The sequence below is a fragment of the Pseudorca crassidens genome, chromosome 5 (assembly GCF_039906515.1).
Source record: "Pseudorca crassidens isolate mPseCra1 chromosome 5, mPseCra1.hap1, whole genome shotgun sequence".
Taxonomy (NCBI): Eukaryota; Metazoa; Chordata; class Mammalia; order Artiodactyla; family Delphinidae; genus Pseudorca; species Pseudorca crassidens.
The window spans coordinates 32,932,928-32,957,829 of NC_090300.1; the positions used below are offsets into that span (position 1 = coordinate 32,932,928).

Below are 24,902 nucleotides of genomic sequence, written 5' to 3' on the forward strand. Positions count from 1 at the left end.
GGTGGGCGTGGTCAGGAAGCTAGGGGGCTGGCCCCTTGTAGAAACAGGTATATGGGAGCCATGTCGGCACCCCAACCTTACTTTCTCCTCCACTTATATAGCATAGTTAAGATCCAAGAGGTTAATAAATGTTCCTGCCAGAAAGGCAACCTGTAATACTAAGTTTGCAAATGTTTCAAGGGGTTTTGCTCATTTACTGGGCTTAAGAAGTGAGTCAGTTGACTCAAAGGGAAAATGGCTTCAGGTCTTGGTGCTGTTTCAGTAAGAACAGTACTGGATCATTTTTGGTTAAGATTTAGCACGAACCAGAGTTTTCCAGATGCTGTCCATGTTAGCTGACTTCGACACAGAGACCGTACACACCTGTTCAGTGTGTTTGTATCAGAGGCACCAGACAGCACAGGTGATGGGAGAAAGCCCTCTCCCACGGCTGCGAAGAACACAGAACTTAACCCACACCACCTGAAAAATACACGAACACTTTTGCGACTCCAATAAACTTACTTAAAATTTATATATTTCCAGGGTAATGAGAAGCCCTTTTAAAACTGACGTGCCCGTCTCTCCCCTCAGCAAAACAAACTTTTGTTCCCTGCTATCTGCATCCTCAACCACAGTAAAACCTTCTGGGTACACACATCTCTCTTCTCTCCAGTTTATAGGAGGCCATGAGTAGGGTCTGTTCCTCCCGAGGCCTCCAGCCACGGTCCCCGTGAACTTCTGGTCTCTCGGTCACCCTGCTTTCACGTTGAGTTGAGTTTTGGCACGGCTGGGAAATTTCAGTTAAAAAACAACCATATTCCAGACATGTTATAGAAGAGGTCTGCTGAAGACTTGAAACTTCACCAGGCAGTGGGCACAGACCCCTTTAATAAAATAATAATCCCTAAAATAATTTAAAAATCTACAAAAGACACCCAAGCTCAGACACTGTGGACCGGGGTTGGGGTGGGGGAAGCGTGATCATGGCTTGTTTTTGTACGTGGAGAAACTTCCACATCACACCCACACTATGTAGTTCAAAGAAACAACACAGCCACCAGGAGCGGGGAGGGACCAGGTTGCATCAACACAGGGACTTGGATGCTGCTTTGTTCACTGTTGCCTCTTCGCTGCTGCTGAGACACAGGGCAGCCCGTGCCCTTCCAGCAAAGCCAGACTCTATCTCCTCCCTGCCCACCCTCCCTCTCTCCCTTCCTGTGTCAAGTCCTTGGGCCAAGGGTCATGGTTAGAATGGTCTTCAGTGCGGTTAGGCAGTGGAGGGGTCCCAAGGGCTGGCCAGTTCCCGGTCACTGTGCCCAGGGCCTCGGGCCATCACAATATCACGCACTGCAGTTTGTGGGTGCCAGTGGCCCGGTCTCCCCGCCATTTGGTTTTCTTCTTCTTCTTCTGGCTTTTTTCCGGAATCTGTTGCCTTTTGAGACAAGGAAGGGCAGAATAACAACGTTAGAAAGGGCTTTGCTTCTCCCTGCCTTCTCCTCCCTTGCCCCTGGGTCTGCGGCTGGGAGACCAGTTCTGGCTCTGGAGGGGGAGGGGGCTGGGGGAGGGGGAGGGGAAGGGGGAGAAGGGGCCTCTGTCCTGGATGCTGGAGGAAGAGAGCCTGTCCTGGACGGTGTCTCTAAGGCAAGGAAGTGGGAAGGGAGAGAGGGCAGAGCAAACCTGTCATGCTACTGGTGAGACTTCCTGATACCATGCTGTGGCTATGTTTATTTCAATCACAAGCTATGTTATATGTTATACAAGGTTGGCTTCTATGTGTTTCATATTTTAAATAAAATGACAGGTCAACTGAGCACAAAAGCTTTTTACGTGTTTCCTGTTCATTTTTCCTACATCTAAAACCTGCCCTCGGAACTCGAGGTCCATAACCAAGACATCACCCCCTCCTGGTGTGGTAGCATCTCCTAACTCCAGGCAAAGGCCCAGGAGAAAATCGCTTTCCGAGTGCAGGCCTGCCAGCTAAAGCATAAGGTGAAGGCTGCAAACCACAGTCCACGCTGGGGAATGATGAGAAAAGGGGGTTGTCGGGCGTGTGTGTATGGGTGTGAGTGTGTGCACGCACTGGGGGGGCTGAGAGGCGGCAGGTTGGGAAGTGCACGGCGATTCCATGACTAAGCAACAGCCCTACAGGTCGGCATACGACAACACACCAAACGCATGCTGTCTGAGAACCACTGGTTAGGCCGCTCTGTACGTTGAAGATTTTGGCAACAGCAAAGGTGGGGGGACAGTGAGACCAGCCAGGACACTGTCTCCGTCGTCTAGGCATGAGATGGTCAAGGTGTGGACCTGACTATGCAAAGGAACCCACAAGAGACTACAGCCTGGGATTTCTGACACTCCCTGGAGACCGAGAGTGGGTGGGGGCTGGAGAGGAGACACATGTACAAAGCCTCTGTGATTGCAGCCTGGGGATCAGAATGCTGGTTGTTCAGGTGAAACGTCAAGGGGTGCTCTGACATCAGGGAAGAGGAGAATGGCCTACTTTTTACCGTGTTGGCAGCTTTGGTGTTGGGAGAACAGCGGGGGCAGGATGGAGGCGCTGCCCTCGGGGAGCCTGAGCTGCAGGATGGAGGGGAGGCCAGGGAGGCACCTCGCGCAGGAAAGCACTTTGTTTAGCTTGTGGCTTCACGCATAGGGAGTCGGGGAGAGCAAAGGTAGGTGGGAAGGACAGAGATGGACAGAAGTGTAAGAAATCCAAAACTAGGGACTTCCCCGGCAGTCCAGTGGTTAAGAATCCGCCTTCCAATGCAGGGGACGCAGGTTCGATCCCTGGTCGGGGAACTAAGATCCCACATGCCGCGGGGCAACTAGGCCCGCATGCCGCAACTGCTGAGCCCACGTGCTCTGGAGCCTGGGTGCCACAACTAAAGAGAAGCCCATGCACTGCAATGAAGAGCCCGCATGCTGCAACAGAGATCCTGTGTGCCGCAACTAAGACCCAATGCAGCCAAAAAATTAATAAATAAAATAAATTAAATTAAAAAAAAAAAGAAATCCAAAACCAGGCCCAGAACTGCCCAGCCTGGGCCTCAGACACGGCACCATGCTCCTCCAGCCTTCCCGGTGTCCGTCTGGCCACAGAGGCCCTGCTTCCAGGCAGGCGAGCCTCACTCACCTAATTACTCTAACCAGGTCATGGAAGGCTCTGTCGACGTTGAGAGGTGGGTCCTTGGCACTGGTTTCTATGTACGGAATCTGGAAGGCAAAGCAGCGTTAAGGAGTTCCTGTAACAGCGTTACAAAGTCCTGTTCCCTAAAGAGGCAAATTCTCAGAGGTCCCAAGGAACCCCGCGAAGCCCCCATGGAACCCCAGCTCCTACAACCTCAAGCCCTCAGTGGTTTCTCACTCTAAAGTCAGAAAGTTTTACTGACAGCTTTTCTGATTCTCTCGTGTTCTCTGGTCACAGAGATATTTAAGAGCCCCCTAACAACAGAATAAAAATGATCTTTTTAGACACTTGAAGACTAAAGGCTGTTTCATTTATCAAACTGATGTATGTTCTGATTCTATTCAGTTTTCTCTCTGAGGTCTATTTCTCTACCTTAGAGGATTTTGCCCCTCTTCTCAGGTCCTCCAGAGGGGACGCCGGTGGGAAAGGCTGAGGCGAGGCTGGCCCTGGGCAGGACTCTGCACCCTGGCGACCCCGGTGGTCTATGCACCCCACCCCGACCTCAACCGTCTGCCTGGCCCAGCTCTTGCTTGGTCTGCATCTATGAGCCCGGAGCTCAGCCATGTTTGCAGAAGGCTTATGTCTGCATGTTGAAAGCTGAGGATCGTTACCCGGCTGGAAGGCAGCAGTAACTGCGAGATGTGGCTGAGGGGACCCTATAGGGCCATGTCTACCCCAAGCCTCGGACTGGCACAGGGAGGAAAACAAAGGCTCCATGAGGTCAGGACATGGTCTTCTCCTTTAACAGGGACCCCACAAAGTCAGGAGGCTCATGCCCACTCCCCCAACAAGAGGCGAGTGTGTGGACTCTGGACAACACGCACAGGCCCCCTAGATGAGATGCAGGTGAGCCAATCATGATTAGACTGAAGAACTTTGGTATTTTTCGCAACCTTCTCCTGATTACAAAATTAAGGCATTTCATTATAACACACTTGAAAAGGAAAAGCACAGAAAAGAAAATAAAAACAATCAACACTTTAAATGCATGGGGGTCCGGGGTAACAGGGTAAGTCGTTATCTTAGAGGAGCATGTCGTAACTGATTGCCCAGAACACATCATAAAGTATCTTCCCATCATCGCGGGAGATCAGATGTTCACCCACTGCTGTGGCTTCAAGCAGGGGCTTGCTCTAGCCGACCCAGACACAAAGGGCAGAGTACAAAGGACATGGCTCAGACCTTGGAAATTTTCATTTGACAAATATTTGAGCCTCTGATAACCCCGAGAGGAAACTGCCTTCCACTGTAGGCTGCTGGACTGTAGGCTGCTCACTGAGGTGACCGTGGGCTGTTTGGCCTCCCAGGTCTCAACGTCCCTGACCTCACTAATCCTTACGTTAACCCTCTGAGGTAAGCGGTTATCTCCGTTTCACAGCTGGGGAGACTCAGCTCAGAGTGGTGACGTACTTGCCCAAGGCCACACGGTGGCCAGCAGAGAATCAAGATCTGGACCAAGTGCACGCTGCACTTCCCACATGGCCTGGCACGGACAGGTAGAGGTGCTGAGGTCTGCTGCGGAGCCTCCTCTAGGCATGGCAGGTGCCCCGATAGCTCTTGGGAGCCAGAGTCCTGTGCAAGCTCGTGAGGGCAGGACAGCGTTCTTCCCTGTGCGCACTCACCCAGCGGGGAAGCGGGAGGGCAGCTGGGGCTGGGACCTCCCCGGAGGCTCTTCACATCCTATAATCCTGCCAGCTCGTAAGTCCCAGGCTCCTGGGGCCTCGGACCTCCGCTGCCTGCTCACAGGCACAGCGCTGTAGTACGCCCAGGTCCCCAGACGCCTCCGCTTTCTTCCTAGGGATTCTGCTTCTGAAGAAACACTGATGTGCATTATCTGGGTTCTTAGAATTCTAGGGTGTCGTAGTAACAAGACTTAAACTAAGGGAAACCCTGCAATAAGTGGTAGTGCTATATGACTCCACCGAAGGGCCAGGAAATGCCACCTTCCTGCATTGGGTGGGGGCGACCTGCCTTGGTCAGCTAAAGAACTTGCCTTATGAGCTCTAAAATTAGGACAGTAGCTCACAGGGTCATTTGGTCGAATGATAAATGAGGCAGCAGCATTCGCTGTAGGAGCAAGGTCAGCTGAGAGACTGGAGACCTGGGCTCTAGTGGGGATGGGTGGGTACTCCTCTCCAGCCGTGAAGCCCCCAGAATTCCCTCAGCCCCCTGTGTCTCATTCCCTTTTACCTGCAGAATGGGGCTGCCGCTACCCCCGTGCAGCGCCCTTCCCCCGTCCCCACCCAGCCATGCACCCACCCAGGGGTCTGTGAAGGCGCTTAGCATGAGCTCACCGTGCGGAGCCCGAGGCTGTGGGATGCAATGGCTCCTGGCCTCTCTCTGTGCAGGAGGTTGGCCGGTGGAGGGCACGGGCACGCTACTGTCTGAGGCCTGCGTCTAATGCTAAACCCAGAGGTTAGTTCCAAGTGCTCACCTGGAGACTTCTGAGCACACCTGTCTGGTTGATGACTTCCTCCTCCTCGAGGCATTTTCTTTCCTTGGCTCCCAAGGCCCCACTCTGGTCCTCACACATCACTGACCACTCTGTCCCTTTTGCTGCTTCCTCTCATTTCCCCATACCCACAGCACCGAAGTGTCCCCAGCCTCAAGCCTGGGACCCCTGCCCTAACGACACCCATTCCCCTGGGCTTCATGGCTTTTTTCTTTTTGTGTGTATATATCTCTATCTCTACCTCTATGTGTGTGTATATATAAATACATAACTATATAGACACACAAAATTGAGGTAGAACTGAAATAACACTAATTTCAGGTGTACAACGTAATGATTCGATATTTGTATATGTTGCAGAATGATCACCACAATGAGTCTAGTTACATCCATCATATATAGTTACAGAACTGTTTTTTCTTGTGATGAGGACTTTGAAGATTTACTCTGGTTTCATGGCTTTAGATTCTACCCACATGCTGCTGATTTCCAATATTTACCTCCAGATGGTGTATCTGACAGCGGTCTGGACATCTCCACTTGACTATCCCCTCAGCTCCTCAAACTAAGCACCTAAAACAAAGCTCCTGGTGTTCCCCACGTCCTCGGTGCTCTAGTCCCCCTGCCCGGCTAGTGGAACTCCAGTCTTCTGAAAGTTCCTCGTGCCCCAAACCTTGGCATCCTCCTCAAATCCTTTCTCTGTCACCCCACATCCGGTCTGTGGACAAATCCTGCCGGCTTTCAGAAAGACACCAGAATCCACCCGCTCCTTGCCACCTCCACGGGCACCACGCGGGTGCACGTCAGCCGGCACCCGGCTTACAGTGCAGCCCCCAAAGACCTTTCTCCACACGGGCGCCAGAGGGAAGCTGTTCAGTCATGAGTCGGGCCATGTCACTCCTCACTCAAAACCCTCCAGTGGGGCTTCCCTGGTGGCGCAGTGGTTGAGAATCTGCCTGCTAATGCAGGGGACACGGGTTCGAGCCCTGGTCTGGGAGGGTCCCACATGCCGCGGAGCAACTGGGCCCGTGAGCCACAACTACTGAGCCTGCGCGTCTGGAGCCTGTGCTCCGCAACAAGAGAGGCCGCGATAGTGAGAGGCCCACGCACCGCGATGAAGAGTGGCCCCCGCTTGCCACAACTAGAGAAAGCCCTCGCACAGAAACGAAGGCCCAACACAGCAAAAATTAATAAATAAATTAATAAACTCCTACCCCCAACATCTTCTTTAAAAAAAAAACAAAAACCCTCCAGTGGTTTCCCCTCCACTCTGAGCAAAAGCCCATAAGGCCTTAACCCCCCCGCTCTGACCTCACTTCCTGCTACTCACCCCTCCTACTCCTGCTCTGGCTGCTCCGGCCTCCTTTCACCTCCTTGCTGTTCCTCAAACTCCCACCTCAGGGCCTTTGCACTGATTATTCCTCTGCTGGAACATGCTTTCCCCAGATATCCAGAGGACTCACTCCCTCACCTCCTGTCAGTCCTCACTGATATGCACCTTTCCAGTAAGGCTTTCCCTGACCACCTATGTGTAAAAACAGCCCCCCACTCCACGTTCCCTACCCTCTTCCCTGATTTACTTTCCCCCAGAGCACATGTCACCTTCTGACATGCTCTAATTTGCTGCCATCTCTAGAAGCAAGCACCCTGAGGCAAGGAGTTTTGTTTGCCAGGGCCTAGGACTGTTGAATGAATATGTGAATAAACACAGAAGGTAGAGACAAGCAAAACGAACTTGCAGTGGGCCCCTCCCTCTACTTACGGAGCTGGGCCCACCGGGCAGAGGGAAGGGGCAACCCTGCAGACTTTCCAGGAGGCTGGGTGAACTTCTACATAACTGAGCATTGAGGCTGGGGCATGGTTGTGCTAATGCGGGGGGAGGGGTGGGAAGAAGCCCAGTGACCCCACCATCCAGTGGGCAAAGGGGCATCACAGTGAACTGAAAAAAAAAAGCAACCCAAAGGTGTCTGCTGACATGCACGGTGTGGCCTGGGCAAGCCTCGGTTTGATCACTTGATGAAGACAGTGGTGCCTACCTCAATGTGTGGTTGCGGGGAGTAGATGCTCCCCCAGCACAATGCGTGGCACAGAGCAGGGCTCAGTGAAGGTGGCTGACCTGACGATTCTGAACATAGTCAGGCACTGGCTCAGCGACAGGGACGAAGCCAAGCCTCTGCACAGCCCAGCGAGGAGCCTGCTGCGTCGGGGCCAGGAGGTGAAGGTACCTGCTCTCGACAGCAGGGCCTCTAACGACTGCCAAGAAGGTGCTTTCTCTCTGGCCTGTTGTCTTGTTTCACAAAATATCCCACATCACATGTGCCTCTATGTGGACCTAGCCCACTACCTAGGAGGCCTGTGTTTCATTCCAATAGACTAGGACTGCAGGAGTGAGGGGGCACTGACATCCCCTGAGCCCTCACCCCCACACACACACCCACACATGCACACACACGGGCGCGCACACACACACACACACACGGGCGCGCACACACCCACACGCGTGCGCGCACGCACACACACATACACGGGCGCGCACACACACACACACACACACACACCACCTACATTGTGTTTGGTGGCCATTTCTTTTCCTTGCTCCCTGGTGATTTTCCTCAAATGCATCAAATCGACCTTGTTGGCCACGAGGATCATCGGGAATGACTCCCTGGGAAAAAAAGGAACAGCAGCTTGTGAGCTTCCCTTGGTGAAGGCGGGGCACCCACGCCTCAGACCTGACACAGCACACAGCACCTCCCTATGGGGCTGGGTTAACTTCAGAGTCTTTCCCTCCACATCTCCTGGAATGGAAGAGGGACCCGGGGGCTGCTGGCTGCCTTGGTTTGAAGCCTCAGGCCTGTTGCAAGGTGAGTGCAGGCCCTCCTGGGAATCCCCTGGCTCTGCACTGACTGGGCCAGCGGCCCGGTTCCCAGACCTGCTTCCTCTCATCTCCCAGTCACCCTGACACACCACCCGTGCAGGCCATCATGCTGTGGCCATCGGCAGTGACTTGTGAAGAGCACCAGGGCCAGGAGCTGGCACACAGCTGCCACTCAATAAATGGCAGCCGCAAAGTCAGGATGGCTCCCAAGAGTGGAAGGCGGGGATCAAGAGGCATGTCTGCCTTAAAGATTCCCGTGGACACATGGGGCCAAACTGCTGACCCAACGTGAATGAAATGCCAGTCTTTGTCAGCGTTGAGTATTTTCATAAAGAAATTATAATTTGATGGGTGAAAAATGGTACTTTATCCTTCTTCCTTGCACTTCTTTGATTAGCAAGAAGGTTGAATATTTTCCCGTATCTGTGTCATGTATGTTTTCTCTTTAGAGATTCCTAGTCAGGGGCTTAACCCACATTTGTCTCTTGGAGCTCTATGTGTATATATGTGTATGTGTGTGTGACTGTATATCCCTTTACCTTGAAAAGTTATTAACACTTTGCCTTTGAGATAAGTGTTAACTGGATTTTTCGAATTTTGAAATTTTCGAAAATTTTGAATTTTCGAGATTTGCTCAAAGCTTGCTGTTTTCCTGTTAGTTTGTCCTTTTACTTTTACATTGCCTCTTTAAGAGCCAATTAACTGAAAAGACCAGTTGGGCTTAAAACAGACTCCAAATTATTTAGCTACGCCATATTATGCTAAGGAAAACATGAGCCTTTAATAGGGGCTTAGAAATCTCACAGTCAAATGTGATGTAACCAGTTACGATGTACGCCGGAGAGAAAATTCACTTTTTCTTTGACTGTAATAAAATTTGGTTACATTGGAGCTGAAAAACAGATGTTATTTATGATTCCTTGACTCATCGGACAGTTTAGGAGAGATGGGGGGGGCGGGGCGGACGCCTCGAGGCCTTGGCTGCGTGTAGACTCCTCTGGCTGTGTGGAAAGGTCTGAATTCAGCTCTGCCCCTCGAACCTCAGCTTTCACCTGAAGATCTGAGAAAGACAGACAGACAGACAGAGCCCACCCTGAGCCAGGCATGGGGAGGTCCCAGCCTGGTCGCCCTCACCTGTCCTTGACGCGCAGGATGAGCTGGTGGAAGCGGTCCACGTGCTCGAAGCTGGCCTTGTCCGTGACCGAGAAGACGATGAGGAAGCCGTCCCCCGTGCGCATGTACTGCTCCCGCATGGCGCTGAACTCCTCCTGTCCGGCTGTGTCCAGAACTGGGGTGGGATGAGGCCACTCAGGGGCTGTCACCACCCACCCTGGAGCCCCTGGGGCCTGTGGACCCCGAGGCTGCTGCTGCGGCCCCTGGGGTGGCTCCATCGAGCTCCCCCCAAGAGGTTCCAGGCTGTGCTTGGTAAGGGTCCAGTGGGGCCTCAGACACCTCAGTGTGCGGCTCTAACTGACTCACGTGTGGACCCACTGACTCCAGCCCACGGCGTTCCCTGGGCCTTAATTCTCTGCCTACAGAAAAGCCTCATAAAGCCAGTGATCGACTCTGCCGCAAAACCCCTCTGGAGTCCCCAGACCTAGGCTTGGAGCCCTGCTGCAGCCCTTACAAGCTGATTCTTGGGAAAGTCACCTGACTGTCTGAGCCTCCATTTTCCCCTTTGTAAAATGGACACAATGGGGTTTCCCTGGTGGCACAGTGGTTAAGAATCCTCCTGCCCGTGCAGGGGACACGGGTTCGAGCCCTGGTCCGGGAAGATCCCACATGCCGCGGAGCAACTAAGCCCGTGTGCCACAACTACTGAGCCTGCACTCTAGAGCCCGCGAGCCACAACTACTGAGACTGTGCTCTAGAGCCTGCAAGACATAACTACTGAGCCCGTGTGCCACAACTACTGAGCCTGCGCTCTAGAGCCCGTGAGCCACAATTACTGAGCCTGCGCTCTAGAGCCTGTGCTCCGCAACAAGAGAAGCCACCAGAATGAGAAGACTGTGCACCGCAATCAAGAGTAGCCCCTGCTCGCCGCAACTAGAGAAAGCCCGCGCGCAGCAACGAAGACCCAACGCAGCCAAACATAAAAATAAATAAACTAAAAAAAAAAAAAAAATGGACACAATGCCTCTACCTTGCAGCTCCTTTGGAGGAGAGCCCTGGGACAAGCCTGATGGAAGCCCCAAGAGGCCATCCCCGGGTCAGGAAGGGTCCTCAGTCCCTGTGCGGACAGACGCCAGGCAGGGCGAGGAGAAGAAGCAGCCCCCTAAGAGCCGGGGCCCTCGCCACCTAGGATGCGGCTGCTACAGGGTGGTGGGATGTGGGAGCTGAGGCAGCTGGGGAGACGGAGGCTGCGGGGGGAACCTCTCCACAAAGGCTCCTCCCCCCAACCCATCCATCTCTTCCACTACCCGCACCGCTATTCTCCAGAGATAAAATGCTCTCCCTGACTGTCTCAGAGAGAGGTCACAGCCTCAGCGGCGTAGGGGGCGGGGGTGTCTCCCTTTAGACCTGCAAGCCTGGCCGGCCCCAGCCCTGTGGGCATTGTGAAATCTGAACCCCTCAGCGGCCTGCAAGCCCCTGCCCCAGACTCACTTCCCCTCTCCTGCACGCAGCGGAGCGGCTAGTTACCAATTTCGAAGCCGGGTTCTGGGCTGAGTCTGGCTCCTCATATCCCTAGAGTGTGACCCTGGGCAAGCTCACTTCTCTGTGCCTCCTCTTCCTAAAATGGGGCTTGTCGGGGCTGTTTTGAGTGAATGCACTCAGGCCCTCGGAGCAGTGCTGGCACAAAGAAGCCCTATAGGAGCATCTGCTGTGTGCCTGTGTCCTCTCCCACCTCCGGGCCTGGGACTCCTTCCCCCAGCCACCCCTCCTCTCTGCTCCCCTAGCTTGGTGAGCAGGCTCTGACTCACAGAATTCTGCTCCTGAGCCCCCATGACTCTCACCACCCCCATACAGACCCTTCATGACGCTGTTCTCACTGCCCATGAAAAGGCCCCCAGCTGGACTGTCAGTTCCCAGAGGCAGGGACCTGGTTTGTGTGTCACTCATCTACTCAGAGCCTGGCACAAACAGTTCTCAAATAGTAGTTGAATGAATAAATGAATGTGAAGTCTATTTGGTTTCATGCATCCATTCATTCATTCAGGAAATATCTGAGAGCCTACTGTGTGTCAGGCAGTGTTCTAGGCACTATGGATACAGGGGGAATGGGGCAAAATCCTTGCTCCCATAGGACTTACATATACTCTGATAGGAAGGCAGATAAATGAATGGATAATATTATATCTAGTAAAGATGAGCACATACTATGAAGAACAATGGCACCAGTTCAAGGAAACTGGAAGAAGTTGGTGTCGTTTTGGATAGGGAAGGATGGCGTCTCTAGGAGAAGCTTTTGAACAGTGACTAAATGATGGGGGAGGGGGAGCCACGTGGCCGAGGGCAAGAGCATTCCTGGCAGAGGGAACACAGTGCGTGGAGGTGTGCAAGGGCAGGCCTGCTGGCCTGGGGAAGCAGAGGGACTGGTGAGTGGAGGATAGGAGGTGGGGGCAGGTGATGGGGGGTGGTGGGCTGCTGCACCGGGGTAAGGCTGACTTCATTCTAAGCAAGAAACGGGCCACCACAGAGACTGGGCCAACGAGCGAAATGATCTATAGGACATTTGAAAAGTTTATCCTGGCTGTTGGGAAAACCCAGACCAAGAGTAGAAGCAGCGGCACTAGGTAGGAGGTTATGCCATAACCAGCAGGACAGGATGGAGGGCTGGACCAGCGGTGGGATGGGGTGGACGCTGTGAGAAGTGACCAGGCTTAGGCCACTTTCTAAGACAGAGCCAACAGGGGCGGGGCGTTCTGGGTGGAAATAGGCAGACGTGGGAGTGGGAGAGAAGAGTGTTGAGGACAGTGGCTGTCTGGGGCCTGGGCCAAATGAATGGTGGTGTCACATCCCGAGGTGGGGAAGACGGTGAAAAAAGGGTTGGGAGGGCTGAGTTGTTTGTTTGTTTGTTTTTTTTTTTGCGGTACGCAGGCCTCTCACTGTTGTGGCCTCTCCCGTTGCGGAGCACAGGCTCCGGACGCGCAGGCTCAGCGGCCATGGCTCACGGGCCCAGCTGCTCCGCGGCATGTGGGATCCTCCCGGACCGGGGCACGAACCCGCGTCTCCTGCATCGGCAGGCGGACTCTCAACCACTGCGCCACCAGGGAAGCCCAGGGCTGAGTTTTTGACACACACTTCAGAACCTCTCAGACTCCTACGTGGATTTCAAATAGGCATTTGCAGACTTCAGTCAGAAACTGAGAAGAAGGGTAAGAGATACAGATGTAGGATAGATCCATCTACATGTGTGTGGATGGCAAGGAAAGCCACAGGACGGGCTAACCAGGACCCCCAGGAAGCCACGTCTCCTCAGGAGACATCTTGAGCCCGTGCTTGAGAAAGTGACCTCGTCCCCACAGCCTGTCGCCCCTGCACACCCTCCTGAGTCACTCAGCATGGCCGAGGGGCAAGGCTCGGCGGACACACGGACCCAGGCTGTGCCCCACGCACAAGAGCCTCGGTCTCCTCATGGACGAAAGGCGGGGCAGGGCTCCTGGGTCTTCAGGATTGAGTTCTGATATCCTAGAATTCTTTGGTCTGGATATCAAATGAAGGGGCTAAGAAAATAAGATCTACAGCTGAGGACCAGTGGGGTGACTGAGGCAGTTTCCCCAATTTCCTAGGGAGGGGGTGGGGAACGAAGACTGCACCTTCACCCAGAGGGAGTGGAGCCTTTGGTCCTAAGTAAATCCCACTCAGAAATGCAGTCAAGAAAACAGATGAAAATGGCATGGATTTGGCTGAAGTGGGGATGGGGAGGCCTGAACTGAATAGCAAAAGACATTCAGGTAATATTGTAGTTAATATGCTCATAGATTTTGAGGGTGTATATTATCCAAAACAAAAACTAGAGGTCTAAGATATTTAAAAATCTGATCATTCAGAACTTATAAAAAACGATTCAACAGGGAGTTGAAAATCAAAATGGACCCTCTAGAACGGAGAAAAAGTCATTTCAGACATTGATGGCCTTAGAAATTACATTACCCACAGTTTCTAAGAGAATTCTTGGAGGATATACACCAGCAAAGTGAAAAATAGATCCACGAAAGAAAGACAAGTGGTATTATAAACAATGGTACCAATGGTATGCAAAGGAAACAGCAAAACCTAAGAGTTAAATTTAAATAAATATAACACAACTTGGAGAAAATGAATGGCAATTTAGAACTAAAATCTATGCTGATCTATATGTGAGGGTATGGGCTGGGAAAAAGTAAGTCATTACTAAAGTGCTTGCCTTATCTGGGAAGAGTTTAAAGATATTGATCACATCCAGATGTTGATAGAAAAACATAAGTATATACACACATATGTATATAGAATAACCACCTGAAATAAAACTCAAACCTTCCTAATCATTAGAGGAAAGAAAAACAGGACTAAGTAAACGGGACCAATCCAATGAAACTATACAAAAATAAGAAAGTTTAAAAAGTAGACATGAGGGCTTCCCTGGTGGCGCAGTGGTTGAGAGTCTGCCTGCTGATGCGGGGGACACGTGTTCGTGCCCCGGTCCGGGAAGATCCCACATGCCGCAGAGCGGCTGGGCCCGTGACCCACGGCTGCTGAGCCTGCGCATCCGGAGAATGTGCTCCGCAACGGGAGAGGCCACAGCAGTGAGGGGCCCGCGTACCGAAAAAAAAAAAAAAAAAGTAGACATGAAATAAGATGGCAGAAATAAACCTATGATGAATGACAGTAAATGCAAATGGGTTAAATTCACCCATTAAAAACAGATACTCAGTACAAAATCCACTTGTCTGCTACTATAAAAGACACGTCTAAAACAAAATGACACAGAAAGAGTGAAAAATGAAAAGATAAAAAAGGATATGCTAGCCACATGCATCCACAAAACAGAATTCAAGGCTAAGGAATTAAACAGAACAAACCAGGGTATTTATAATAGGAAAAAGTACAGCATCAAGAAATGCCAAAGTCATGAGTCATAAGCATATAAGAATGTTGCCTAAAATATATATATATATGTATAAAAAACTAATTTTTAAAACAGTAGGAAATGACAAATCCCACAATCATTGTGGGAGAATTGAACAGTCCTCCCTTAGAGATAGAACAAGTGACTCCCAAAATAATGATTTATCGTTAAATAATACAATTCACAAATGTAATCTGAGAGACTGAAAGAATGAACTTTACATTCAAAACCATAAATAAGTATTTTCAAACACACATGAAATTGTCATAAAAATTGGCCATATATTAGGCCATAAATAAAAATTTCAACAAATTCCAGAAAGCATAAGTCATATGGGTCATCAGAAATGAACAGAAACATGAGTATAAAAGAAACTATCGGGCTTCCCTGGTGGCGCAGTGGTTGAGAGTCCGCCTGCCGATGCAGGGGACATGGGTTCGTGACCCGGTCCGGGAAGATCCCACATGCCGTGGAACGGCTGGGCCTGTGAGCCATGGCCGCTGAGCCTGCGCGTCCGGAGCCTGTGCTCCACAACGGGAGAGGCCACAACAGTGAGAGGCCCGCGTACCACACACACACACACAAAGACAGAGCCTGGGGAAGGGCCTCGTAGGCAGAGGAACAGCATGGGCAAGGGCCCGGGGGCTGGAAAGGAGAGAGCAGTGAGGAGGCTGGTGTGCTGGGGGAAAAGGTCTGTGTTGGGAAGAGGAGGGAGAAAGAGAAAGAGGAGACAGGGAGATCAGAGGCTGGGACCTTGGATCCTAAACTAAAATGTTAGAACTTGGGGGGCACTGGGGAGCTATTGAAGGTCCAGAAAGGAAAGAGATGTAGTCAGGGGAGAGAGAGTTTGGCATCCAGAGAGGGAGGGGGCTGAAGGAGGGTGCTTGTGAAGAGGTGGAGGAGGACCCCGAGCAGAGGCTACCAGGGTGTAAGCAAAGGCAGTGCGCTTCAGAGGGAGGGGAAAGAATGAACAGGGGCACCCCGAGGACATGGAACACAGGGAATGGGGGCCAAGGGGAGAGAGCAGAGTTGAGGGTGCCTTGGAAATCCTAAACCTTGGGCCCCAGGAAGGCAGGTTCAACCAGGGAGGAGTGGGGGCCGAGCTGGGCCTTGTCTGGTTTGCGGTCCACCCCTTGCCCACCCCTCCCCTCCACATATCCTGCAAAAGCCTGGTCACAGGCCCCTGGTCAGCAGCTCTGCCTCCAAGACTTCTGGGGAGGCTGCAGAAAACGGGCAGCTATGCTTTAAAAAAAAATCATGATTCTGCCTGCATCCCCCATGCCTGATGTCATGAAGGTAGGAGGACTCCTGAGACAGGAAGTATTAGTCACTGTGAGAGGTGTTCTGCCAATGTGTGCATGTGTGAGCGAGACAGACGGGCAGACAGACAGAGACAGGGACAGACAGAGGCAGCCAGACTGGAGAAAGAGGGAGGAGAGAGACAGAGGGGGCCAGTGCTGTGCATCTCCATCCGCCCTGCCCCAGTCTTCCCACCCGGGGGTGGACGGGCCCTGCAGTGCTGCTGAGGAGGATTTAAGTGGAAACCCTGGAGCCGTTCTTGGATCTGGTGGATTCAGAAGCCGAGCCCACATGCTGGCGGGGATGGGGCCCCAGGCCGGCGGGCAGCCAGCATGGAGGCAGCACCTGCTTGGGGCCCTGCTGAACCCTCCCCCCATCCCCCTCCCTAGGTCTCTCCCTCTCCTTCCTCCTCCTCCTCCAGGGCTCCCAGAGGGAGGCAAACCCTGGCAAGGGGTCTGGTGGCTCTGACACTGGCCCAAGCTCAGGGTACAGTCCAAGCTCTTTGGCTAAGCACAGTCCCACTCACTGTTCCGACTGGCGGCAAGCACCGCGCTGGGGCTTTACACACACACGTCCTTGCAGTCCTTTTCATGGCCCTGGAAAGAAGGTATTACTGTCCCCCTTGCACAGATGAGAAAACTGAGGCCCAGGGAGTTAAAGGGATCTGCTTAAGGCCACACGCTGGGGAGGAGGGTGCTCTAACTCCCCAAGGCCCAGCTGCCTCAGCTCATCCAGGCTGTTTGCTTCAACCAGAGGGTGTGGATCTGGCCGGGCTGCGTCTCGACTCCAGGCCTTTGCCCAGCCATGACTCCAACCAGAATGCCCTCTTGGGGCTCCCCCCAGCTGCCCTCCAGAAGGGCTACAGCCCTCCTCCTCTCCTGAGGGCCCCGCCGGCCTCTGACCTCCGACCTCCGTCTTTGAACCCTTGCTGGTGTGTGTGGCTCTGGTTCCTCCCAGACTGTGCCTCTAGGCCGGGCTCAGCTCCCCACCAGGTGGTGGAGCCCCAGAGCGTGGGAGTCTGGCTTTCATTTCCCTGGGTCCCCCAAAAGCTTCAGCACCCAATGAAGGGCTCAAAAAATATTTACAGAATGACTGGACAAATCGCACGCACGCTACAGGAAATGCAGTTATTGTGTTCAAGCAGCTCACGCCAGCTGTAAGGGAAACCACTAAAAACAGACTTTTGAAGTCCTATAACTCACCCTTCAGGGTGAAGTAAGGGTTCTGGAACATGAAGCAACACAGATGACCATTTCTGGAGATAATATGCCTCCAAGGACCATGCGTGGTGTTTTCTATACCCCTCTCATGCACGGGCCCACTGTGCAAGGCAGGAGGGATGTGCCCATTTTACAGGGCAGTCAGGCAGCGAAGCCTGTGCTCTTCCTAAGAAAAGACTCCCATTAAGAAATGCCACCTAGTTGAGGGTCAATAGTGATGAAGCCTCCCCTTTCTGGGAGAGGGTGTGTATGGGGTAGGCTGGGTGCCGGGCAGAGGGCTGGATGCATCGACCAGGCACTGTTCCCAGAAAAAGGGCCGCTTTCTCCTTCTCCAAAGTGCTGGCCCAGTGTGGGAGCCAGGCCGCTCTAAGGGGAGGGAGCTAAAATCCCATGGCAGGCGCCAGCTGGCTCCCTGGCGATGGGGGAAGATTTCCTCTGGCAGTGGCCCCAACCTTGACTAGCTGACCCCAGGGGAAAAGTGCTGGCCACCGGCCCCAGGGGACACTTGTTCTCATGACCATACCGCTGCAGCTGCAGGAGTGGGGTAAAGTGGGGGAGGTCTTGGGAGACGTTTCCATGAGGTCCACAGATTCATGGACTTGGTGGGCACATTGCATGTGTGGGTGCACACCCTTTCAGGGAGGGGATCCATGGCTTTGTGGGATTCTTAGAGGAGCCTGGACCTCCCCGCACCCCACCTCCATGTTGCTCTCAGGGAGGGAAGAGAAGAAAGAGGGGAAAGAGCAGCAGCGGGGCTCACCTGTGTAACCAGGGACCCAGGAGCATCCCAGAGACAGGTGGGGGCCTGGGTCCCGGCCTGGCTCTGCCAGTCCCTGAGTGAGGAGCTGGCAGCAGTGTCCCCAAGGCCTGTGAAGAGGGGCAGGCCTAAAAGGAGGGGTGAGGACGGAACACCTGAGGTTTGTGGGGATGGAAGACAAAGTCCTGGAGGCTATGCCTCCTCCCCCCACCCCCACCTGGTCACCCCAAACCGTTCACCTACTCCACATCTGCCCCTGGGCAGCCACGTGGAGCCAGGAGGAGAGAGCTCGGCTGAGCTGGCCTGGTTCCCTTAGAGCAGCTCGCAGGGCACCCTTAGAACACCCAGTAAATCTAAACACATCCCCATCCAGTCCCTCCATTCCCAGGCCACCATTTCCCACCGCTTCCTCTCTCCTCAAGCCTCCACCCCCAGCTGAGGATCAGAAACAGATTATCAGGAGCTAAACTCCACAACTTTCCAAACCAACCCGCCTTGGAGACAGCAGAAGCCTCATACACTGCAGGTGAGGAAAGTAAAATGATACAGTCACTTTAGAAAACAGTTTGGCAGTTCCTCAAAATGTTAAACAGAGTTACCACAGGACCCAGCAATTCCGCTCCCAGGGGTGTACCCAAGAGAACTGAAAACACATGTCCGCACAAAAACTTGCACACCAATGCCCACAGCAGCATTATTCATCATAGACCCAAAGCGGAGACAACCCAAGTGTCCATCAACTGATGAATGGATAAACGAAATGTCGTCCCTCCATATACAGCTGACCCTTGAACAGCATGGGTTTGAACTGAGCAGGTCTATTTATACCATTTATACAGGGATTCTTTTCAATAAATATACAAAAATATATGTGTAGAACATCGTGTGCAAGACTTGTATTGAAGTGGATGGCCTATCCTTACATTAGGCATAAGGTGAGTGATATTTAAAATTACTAATCTGTTAGTTTTCTTATTGTTTTATAACTTTGCTTTCAAAGAATTACGTAACTGCAGAGTATGTCTCTTCCCCTCCTCAGCTTGTAATTAGAGAAACTGCATATGAGTCTATCATCACGAGTAAGTGGTTTCTAAAAAAAAGTAACAGTGTTTCCAGTACTGTATTATGAATATGACTGTAATACTGTATGCTGTAAAAACTTTACAACGATTCATTCATTAGTGTTAAAGCTAGGCTACTGGGAAACAGCTGTATCGGTTACACTAGGCTACCATAAAGTGCTCATGTCGCTGCTTCTTTGTTATCAATGCATGAATCATTATACCTGTGTATAAATATGAACTTCTTTTTCACAGTATCCTTTCATTTTTGATGTTTAGTGTTAGTAACACATATAATATCTACAGTGCTTTGTATCCTATAAGACAAAAGTGATGTAGGTACTGACAGACAGATATAAACAGATGACATAAACTTATGGTATTGATAAATACAGTACTGTAAATGTATTTTCTCTTCCTTATGATTTGCTTAGTAACATTTTCTTTAGCTTACTTTATTGTGAAAATACAGTATATAATATATGTAACGTATAAAATACACACTAATCGACAGTTTATGTTTTTGGTAAAGGCTTTGATCAGTAGCAGGCTATTAGTAGTTAAGTTTGGGGGAAGTCAAAACTTATAAGCAGATTTTCAACTGCGAGGGAGGTCGACACCCCTAACCACCACGTTGTTCGAGGATCAACTGTACTAGAATATTATTCACACGTAAAAAGGAATGAAATCCTGAGACATGCTACAACATGGATGAACCTTGAAAGCACTGTGCTAGGGGACAGAAACCAGACACAAAGGTCACATGTTATATGATTCCACATATGTGAAATGTCCAGGATAGGAAAATCCATAAAGACAGAAAGGAGATGAGTGGCTTGGGGACTGGGGGGAGGGGAAGGTGGGGGGAATGACGGATAATGGGTGTGAGTTTCCTGGAGGGTGACGAAAATGTCGAGGATGAGACAGTGGTGATCCCAGGGCTCGCTGATCTGTGACATCTGTCAGCAGTTTGTGATTGCACACCTTTGTGTATATACTATCAGCCGCTGAACTGTACACTTTAAAAGGGGGGGATTTTACACGTGAATTATATCTAAATTTTGAGGGAAAAAACCCACCTCCCTTCTCTGAAATGCGTGCTCCGCCTTCCCCTCTCTGCGGTGGACGCCCCGGCCTACTCCTGTCCAAGACCATCATCCCTCCAGCTGCCCACTGGATCCCGTCCCCTGTCACCCATGGAAGCACATTGCTGCTATTTTGTCTCCTCCCCCTCCTGCATCATCCGTTTCCCTATCGGTTCATTTCCATCCGTATGTAAACATGGTATAATTTCTTTCACCTTAAAAGAAATGAACAAAGATAAAGAAGAAAAACTTAAAAATAAAAAACCCCTCCCCTTGACCTCACACCTTCCAGCTGCCGTGCATCTCTCTCGTCCTCTTTACAGCCACACTCCTTGACTGATCTGTTTTTACTGCCTGCCCTTCCTCTCCTCCACTCTCTCTCTTTTTTTTTTACATCTTTATTGGAGCATAATTGTTTTACAATGGTGTGTTAGTTTCTGCTTTATAACAAAGTGAATCAGTTATACATATACATATGTTCCCATATCTCTCCCTCTTGCGTCTCCCTCCCTCCCCCTCTCCACTCTCTTGAACCCACTGTTATCAGGCCACTCTATCAAAGCTGAGCTTGTCAAGTCACCATGACCTCCGTGTCACTAAATCCAGTGGACACTTCGTGGTCCTCATCCCACTGGATCACTCACCAGCATCTGATGCACTTGATGGTTCCCTCCTTTTTGAAGAGCCTTCTGCACTTGGCCTTGGTATGTCACTCTATCTTGCTTCTTCTCTGACCCTAATCACTCTCTGAGCATCAGTGGGTCGCTGCGCTCAATCCCGGGACCCCGTCTCTAAACACGTTCACTTTCTCAGAGGTCTCCTGTCTCATGGCTTCATGTGGCAACTCCCAAGTTTCCATCTCCAGCCTGCACACCTCCCCTTACTCCAGACTCAGACCCCAGGTGCTGGTTTGACTTTTATTTGTATGTGTGAAAGACATCTCAGATTTCACACATCCAGAATTAGACTCTTAATTTTTCTCTCAAACTTGCTTTTACCAGTCTTTCTAACCTTTTTTAAAAAATTTACTTTAAAATATTTTTAAAAATTTATTTCATTCAAGTATAGTTGATTTATCAGTCTTCCTAATCTTGATAAACGTAACTCTATTCTACCCGTTGTCCAGGTCAAAGGCTCTTCCCTCCATACTCCTACCCCATCCCACATACTCCATCGACAAATTCTGTTACTTCCTCCTTAAAATACATCCAGACTCTCCTTCTCACCACCTCCTTTATCGATGCCCTAGTCTACCATTAGGAGCCTCTTAACTGGTCTCCCTAGTTCTGCCCTGGCTCCTCTCTGGTCTATTGTCCACACCACGGCCAGAGTGAGCCTTTGAAACATCAGTCAGACCATGCCCGTCCTCTGCTCAAAACCCTCCAGTGGCTTATTTCCCTACAAGGCCCTAGAAGATCACTGCTCCCTAGCTATCTCCCTGATGTCTCCTATTAGCTTCTCTCTCACTTCCTCTGCACTCTAGCCTCCTAGCTATTCCCCAAACACATCCCTGCCTCAGGACCTTTGCACCTGATCCTCTGTCCAAGATTCTCTCCCCCCAGGTACAGGCACAGCTTTTCCCTTCAGGTCTCTGTTCCAACACCACCTCATCGGGAAGGCCTTCCCTAATGGGCACAGATAAGATAGCAACCCCGTCCTCACTGTCTATTCCCTTCTACCTTGCCTCATTCTCCTTCACAGCATTCATCACCACCTGACACAGTACATATTTGTTTATGCCCTGTCTCCCCCATTCTACCAGAAGCTTCATGAGAGCAGGGCCCTAGCTTTGCCAACTGCTGCACGCAAAGCGCCCCAAAGACAGCAACAGGTGCCCAGAAGTATTTCTAGAATGAACTAGTGAACAGTCCCACATACATAAGTCTCGGGGACCGATCCACACAACACTGGCGGGGAGAGGTGGAAGCTCCACGTCAGGGGATCAAGCCTCACTCTGGACCTCCCCAGATGCAGGCAGATGGGTCAGTGACCCCTCATCTGCACATGTGATAGGACCTATTCTTGAAAGCACCAAGCCACTCTCTGAATATAAATCATATTAGAACAGCCCTAGTAACAAAAGCATTACCGAGGCTTTCTACGTGCTGAGCTGCACAAGGTGCTGCGTTCCCTCCGTCACTCAACAAACAATAACTAAGCACCCAATAGGCGCTGCTGGCACCAGAGATACAATGGTGGGCAAAGGCTCTCTCCTGAAGGAGCTTACAATCTGTGATGTTTCTTTTTTTTTTGAACTTTTTATTTTATATTGGAGTATAGTTGATTAACACTGTTGTGTTCGTTTCAGGTGTCCAGCAAAGTGATTCAGTTATACATATACATGTATCTCAACAGTAGTACTGCTGCGTACTGGCCGGACCCTGTGCTGAGTGCTTCACGGGGATTGCTTTATTTCATCCTTGTAGCAATCCTGCTAAATTGAGATTAGTGTCTTCACTTTACAGGTGAGCACAGCTGCTCTTCGGCCAGTACACACCAGTGTTACTGCACCAGTGGGTGAAATGGTAAAATACTTCGGTACCATCGGAAAATTGCTGCCACCGCTGCTACCCTGTGTCCCCAAGAGCCCTCCCCCTGGGAACGCAGACCTTCTGCTCCCGCAGCTGTCCAGCAGTAGCTGCTAACACTGCTGAGGGCGGAAGGAGCGACAGCGACCAGGCTTCAGGGTCAGGAAGGGCTTTCTACCAGCAAGCACCGCCCCAGGCACCTTGGAGATCAGTGAGCTCTGCGTCACTGGAAGCATTCAAGCAGGGATGGCTGATGGAGGTGAGATGAAGGGTCAGGCAGAGAGGCCTGCGGGGCTGAGTTGCATAATCTCAGGCCAGCGGCCATGCTCCCTCAGAAAGGAAAAGAAAGAGGGAAATCCCTCCCACATCACTGTGGGCAGGGAAAGGGGAAGATGGGTGGGAGGACGGGTGGAAGGACGGCCAGCTCTGCCCATACCCCCCTCTTAGTGGGGGCCACAAGGAGGGGTCTACTCTGAAGTTGGCCTAAGGGCTGCTGAGCATAGAGCCCACCATGCAAAGCCCCCAGCTCAGAAAAAACTCTCATTAAGTGTTCCTGTCCTCTTGCTGCCCTACCCACGTCCTCCTCCCCCCACCTCCCCAGAAAGAATGTGGATTCAAGTGTTCGGGGAAAAGCCAGGTCCAGGCCCCTCCGTGAAGACAACAGCACTTGTGTCTGCGGTTTGGGCAGAAGCCAGGGTGGAAACGTCCCAGCTTCTGAGGGTGCAGGAGGGGAGCCAGGGTTTTCACTCTTTGCAGAGACTGAGCCCTTGCCGGGGACAGAGTGGCTGCAGAGCGGGGCCCAAGAGCCCCTAGGTGGGAAGGGGTGTCCGCAAGGCCACCGTCCTCTGTCGATGGAAGAAAGATGCCAGCTTCCAGAGGCTGGCTGGGCAGAGGGCGGGGCTGGCAGCCATGTGGGTGGGAAGGCCCAGATTGTTAAGTGGGCAGAAGATCTGGTCAACATCCTACCCTGCAGGACTGAGGCTTGGGCCAGAGTGGGAGGCAGGCTGACAGGATGGGACGCACTTGGCAGAGTGAGGAGGCCCTAGGCCTGGCTCTGCCTCTAGAGATGTCTGAGCCCGGCAGTCACTTCTCCATCTGCACTGCAGTTTCCTCAGGTGTAAAGTAAAGGGGGCTGATACCACAGCGCTCAGGAGCCTTCCAGCTCCAAACAGACTGGAAGAACAGGCAGGCAAGCACTCCAAGACAAAAGAAGTGAGAGCAGGGACTGGAGCAGATATCTGTATGCCCACGTGCACAGCGGCTTTGTTCACGATGGCCAAAATGCAAATGTCCATTGCCGGATGAGAGGCTCAACAAAATGTGGTAGGTGCATAAAGTGGAATATTATTCAGTCTTAAAAAGGAAGGGAATTCTGGCACATGTTATAACATGGGTGAACCATGTGGTAAGTGAAATAAGACAGTCACAGTCGGATATTGTATGATTCCACCCGTACAGGGTCCCTAGAGTAGTCAAAACCATAGAGACAGAAAGTAGAATGGGGGTTGCCGGGGGCTGGGGCTTATGGGGAAATGGGAGCTCTTGTTTGGCAGGTACAGGGTTTCAGCTGGAGGAAATGCAAATGTTCTGAAGATGGATGGGGGTGATGGTTGCAGAACAATATGAATGTACTGAATGCCACAGAACTGTCCACTTAAACATGCTTAAGATGGTCAGTTTTACATTACGTATATTTTACCACAAAAAAAACAAAAACAAACACAAAACTCCAGGACTCTGGGCCTCCCTGGTGGTGCAGTGGTTGAGAGTCCGCCTGCCGATGCAGGGGACGCGGGTTCGGGCCCCGGTCCGGGAAGATCCCACATGCCGCGGAGCGGCTGGGCCCGTGAGCCATGGCCGCTGAGCCTGCGCGTCCGGAGCCTGTGCTCCGCAACGGGAGAGGCCCCAACAGTGAGAGGCCCGCGTACCGCAAACAACAACAACAACAACAAAAAAACCTCCAGGACTTTGACTAAGGCTCGGGTCTTCCTGATTCATGAAGCCGGAGAACTGGGGTACGGGGAGTCATACAGCTGACAGACAGGGTGATGGGGTCCAAAGCCACAGACCCCCGAAGAGGGAGATGGGGAGCCGATGCAGCCCCACAGCGCAGAGGTGGGGCCCAGATGATGAGGAGGCGATGCCCCCAGAGTTGGGCCCTTAACACTGCAAGGTGAGACAAAGGTCCCAAACCCTTGTGGGAAAGAACACAGAGCAGGCTTGCTCCAATGTTGGGGGGCCCCACAGACACTGGGGAACCTGGCTGCTGGCCCCTGAGGTCGGCCATCTCCTGTCTTTTAGATTCTGCGAGCACCAGGGCAATGAGACTCCTTGAAAGACAACAAGAAATAGGTTTGTAAGTGGGAAGACTGAGACTCTTCAGTATGGAAACCACAGAGAA

At 51.7% G+C, this 24,902-nt stretch overlaps 1 protein-coding gene across 4 annotated transcripts in view; it reads right to left on the reverse strand.

Moving 5' to 3' along the window:
- Positions 1-490: 490 nt before the first annotated feature.
- MRAS (muscle RAS oncogene homolog) overlaps positions 491-24,902 on the reverse strand; it is a 56,676-nt gene continuing 32,264 nt past the window's right edge. For 3 of the 4 annotated variants that reach the window (XM_067737701.1, XM_067737699.1, XM_067737700.1), the window contains exons 3-6: positions 9,637-9,790; positions 8,190-8,289; positions 3,119-3,198; positions 491-1,414 (exon numbers count right to left, since the gene is read on the reverse strand). In XM_067737701.1, the coding sequence (XP_067593802.1) occupies positions 1,315-1,414; positions 3,119-3,198; positions 8,190-8,289; positions 9,637-9,790 (434 nt within the window). In that variant the 3' untranslated portion in view covers positions 491-1,314. Of the gene's footprint in view, positions 1,415-3,114; positions 3,199-8,189; positions 8,290-9,636; positions 9,791-24,902 lie in introns of those variants that run through there. The other variant, XM_067737702.1, reaches the window with a different exon arrangement.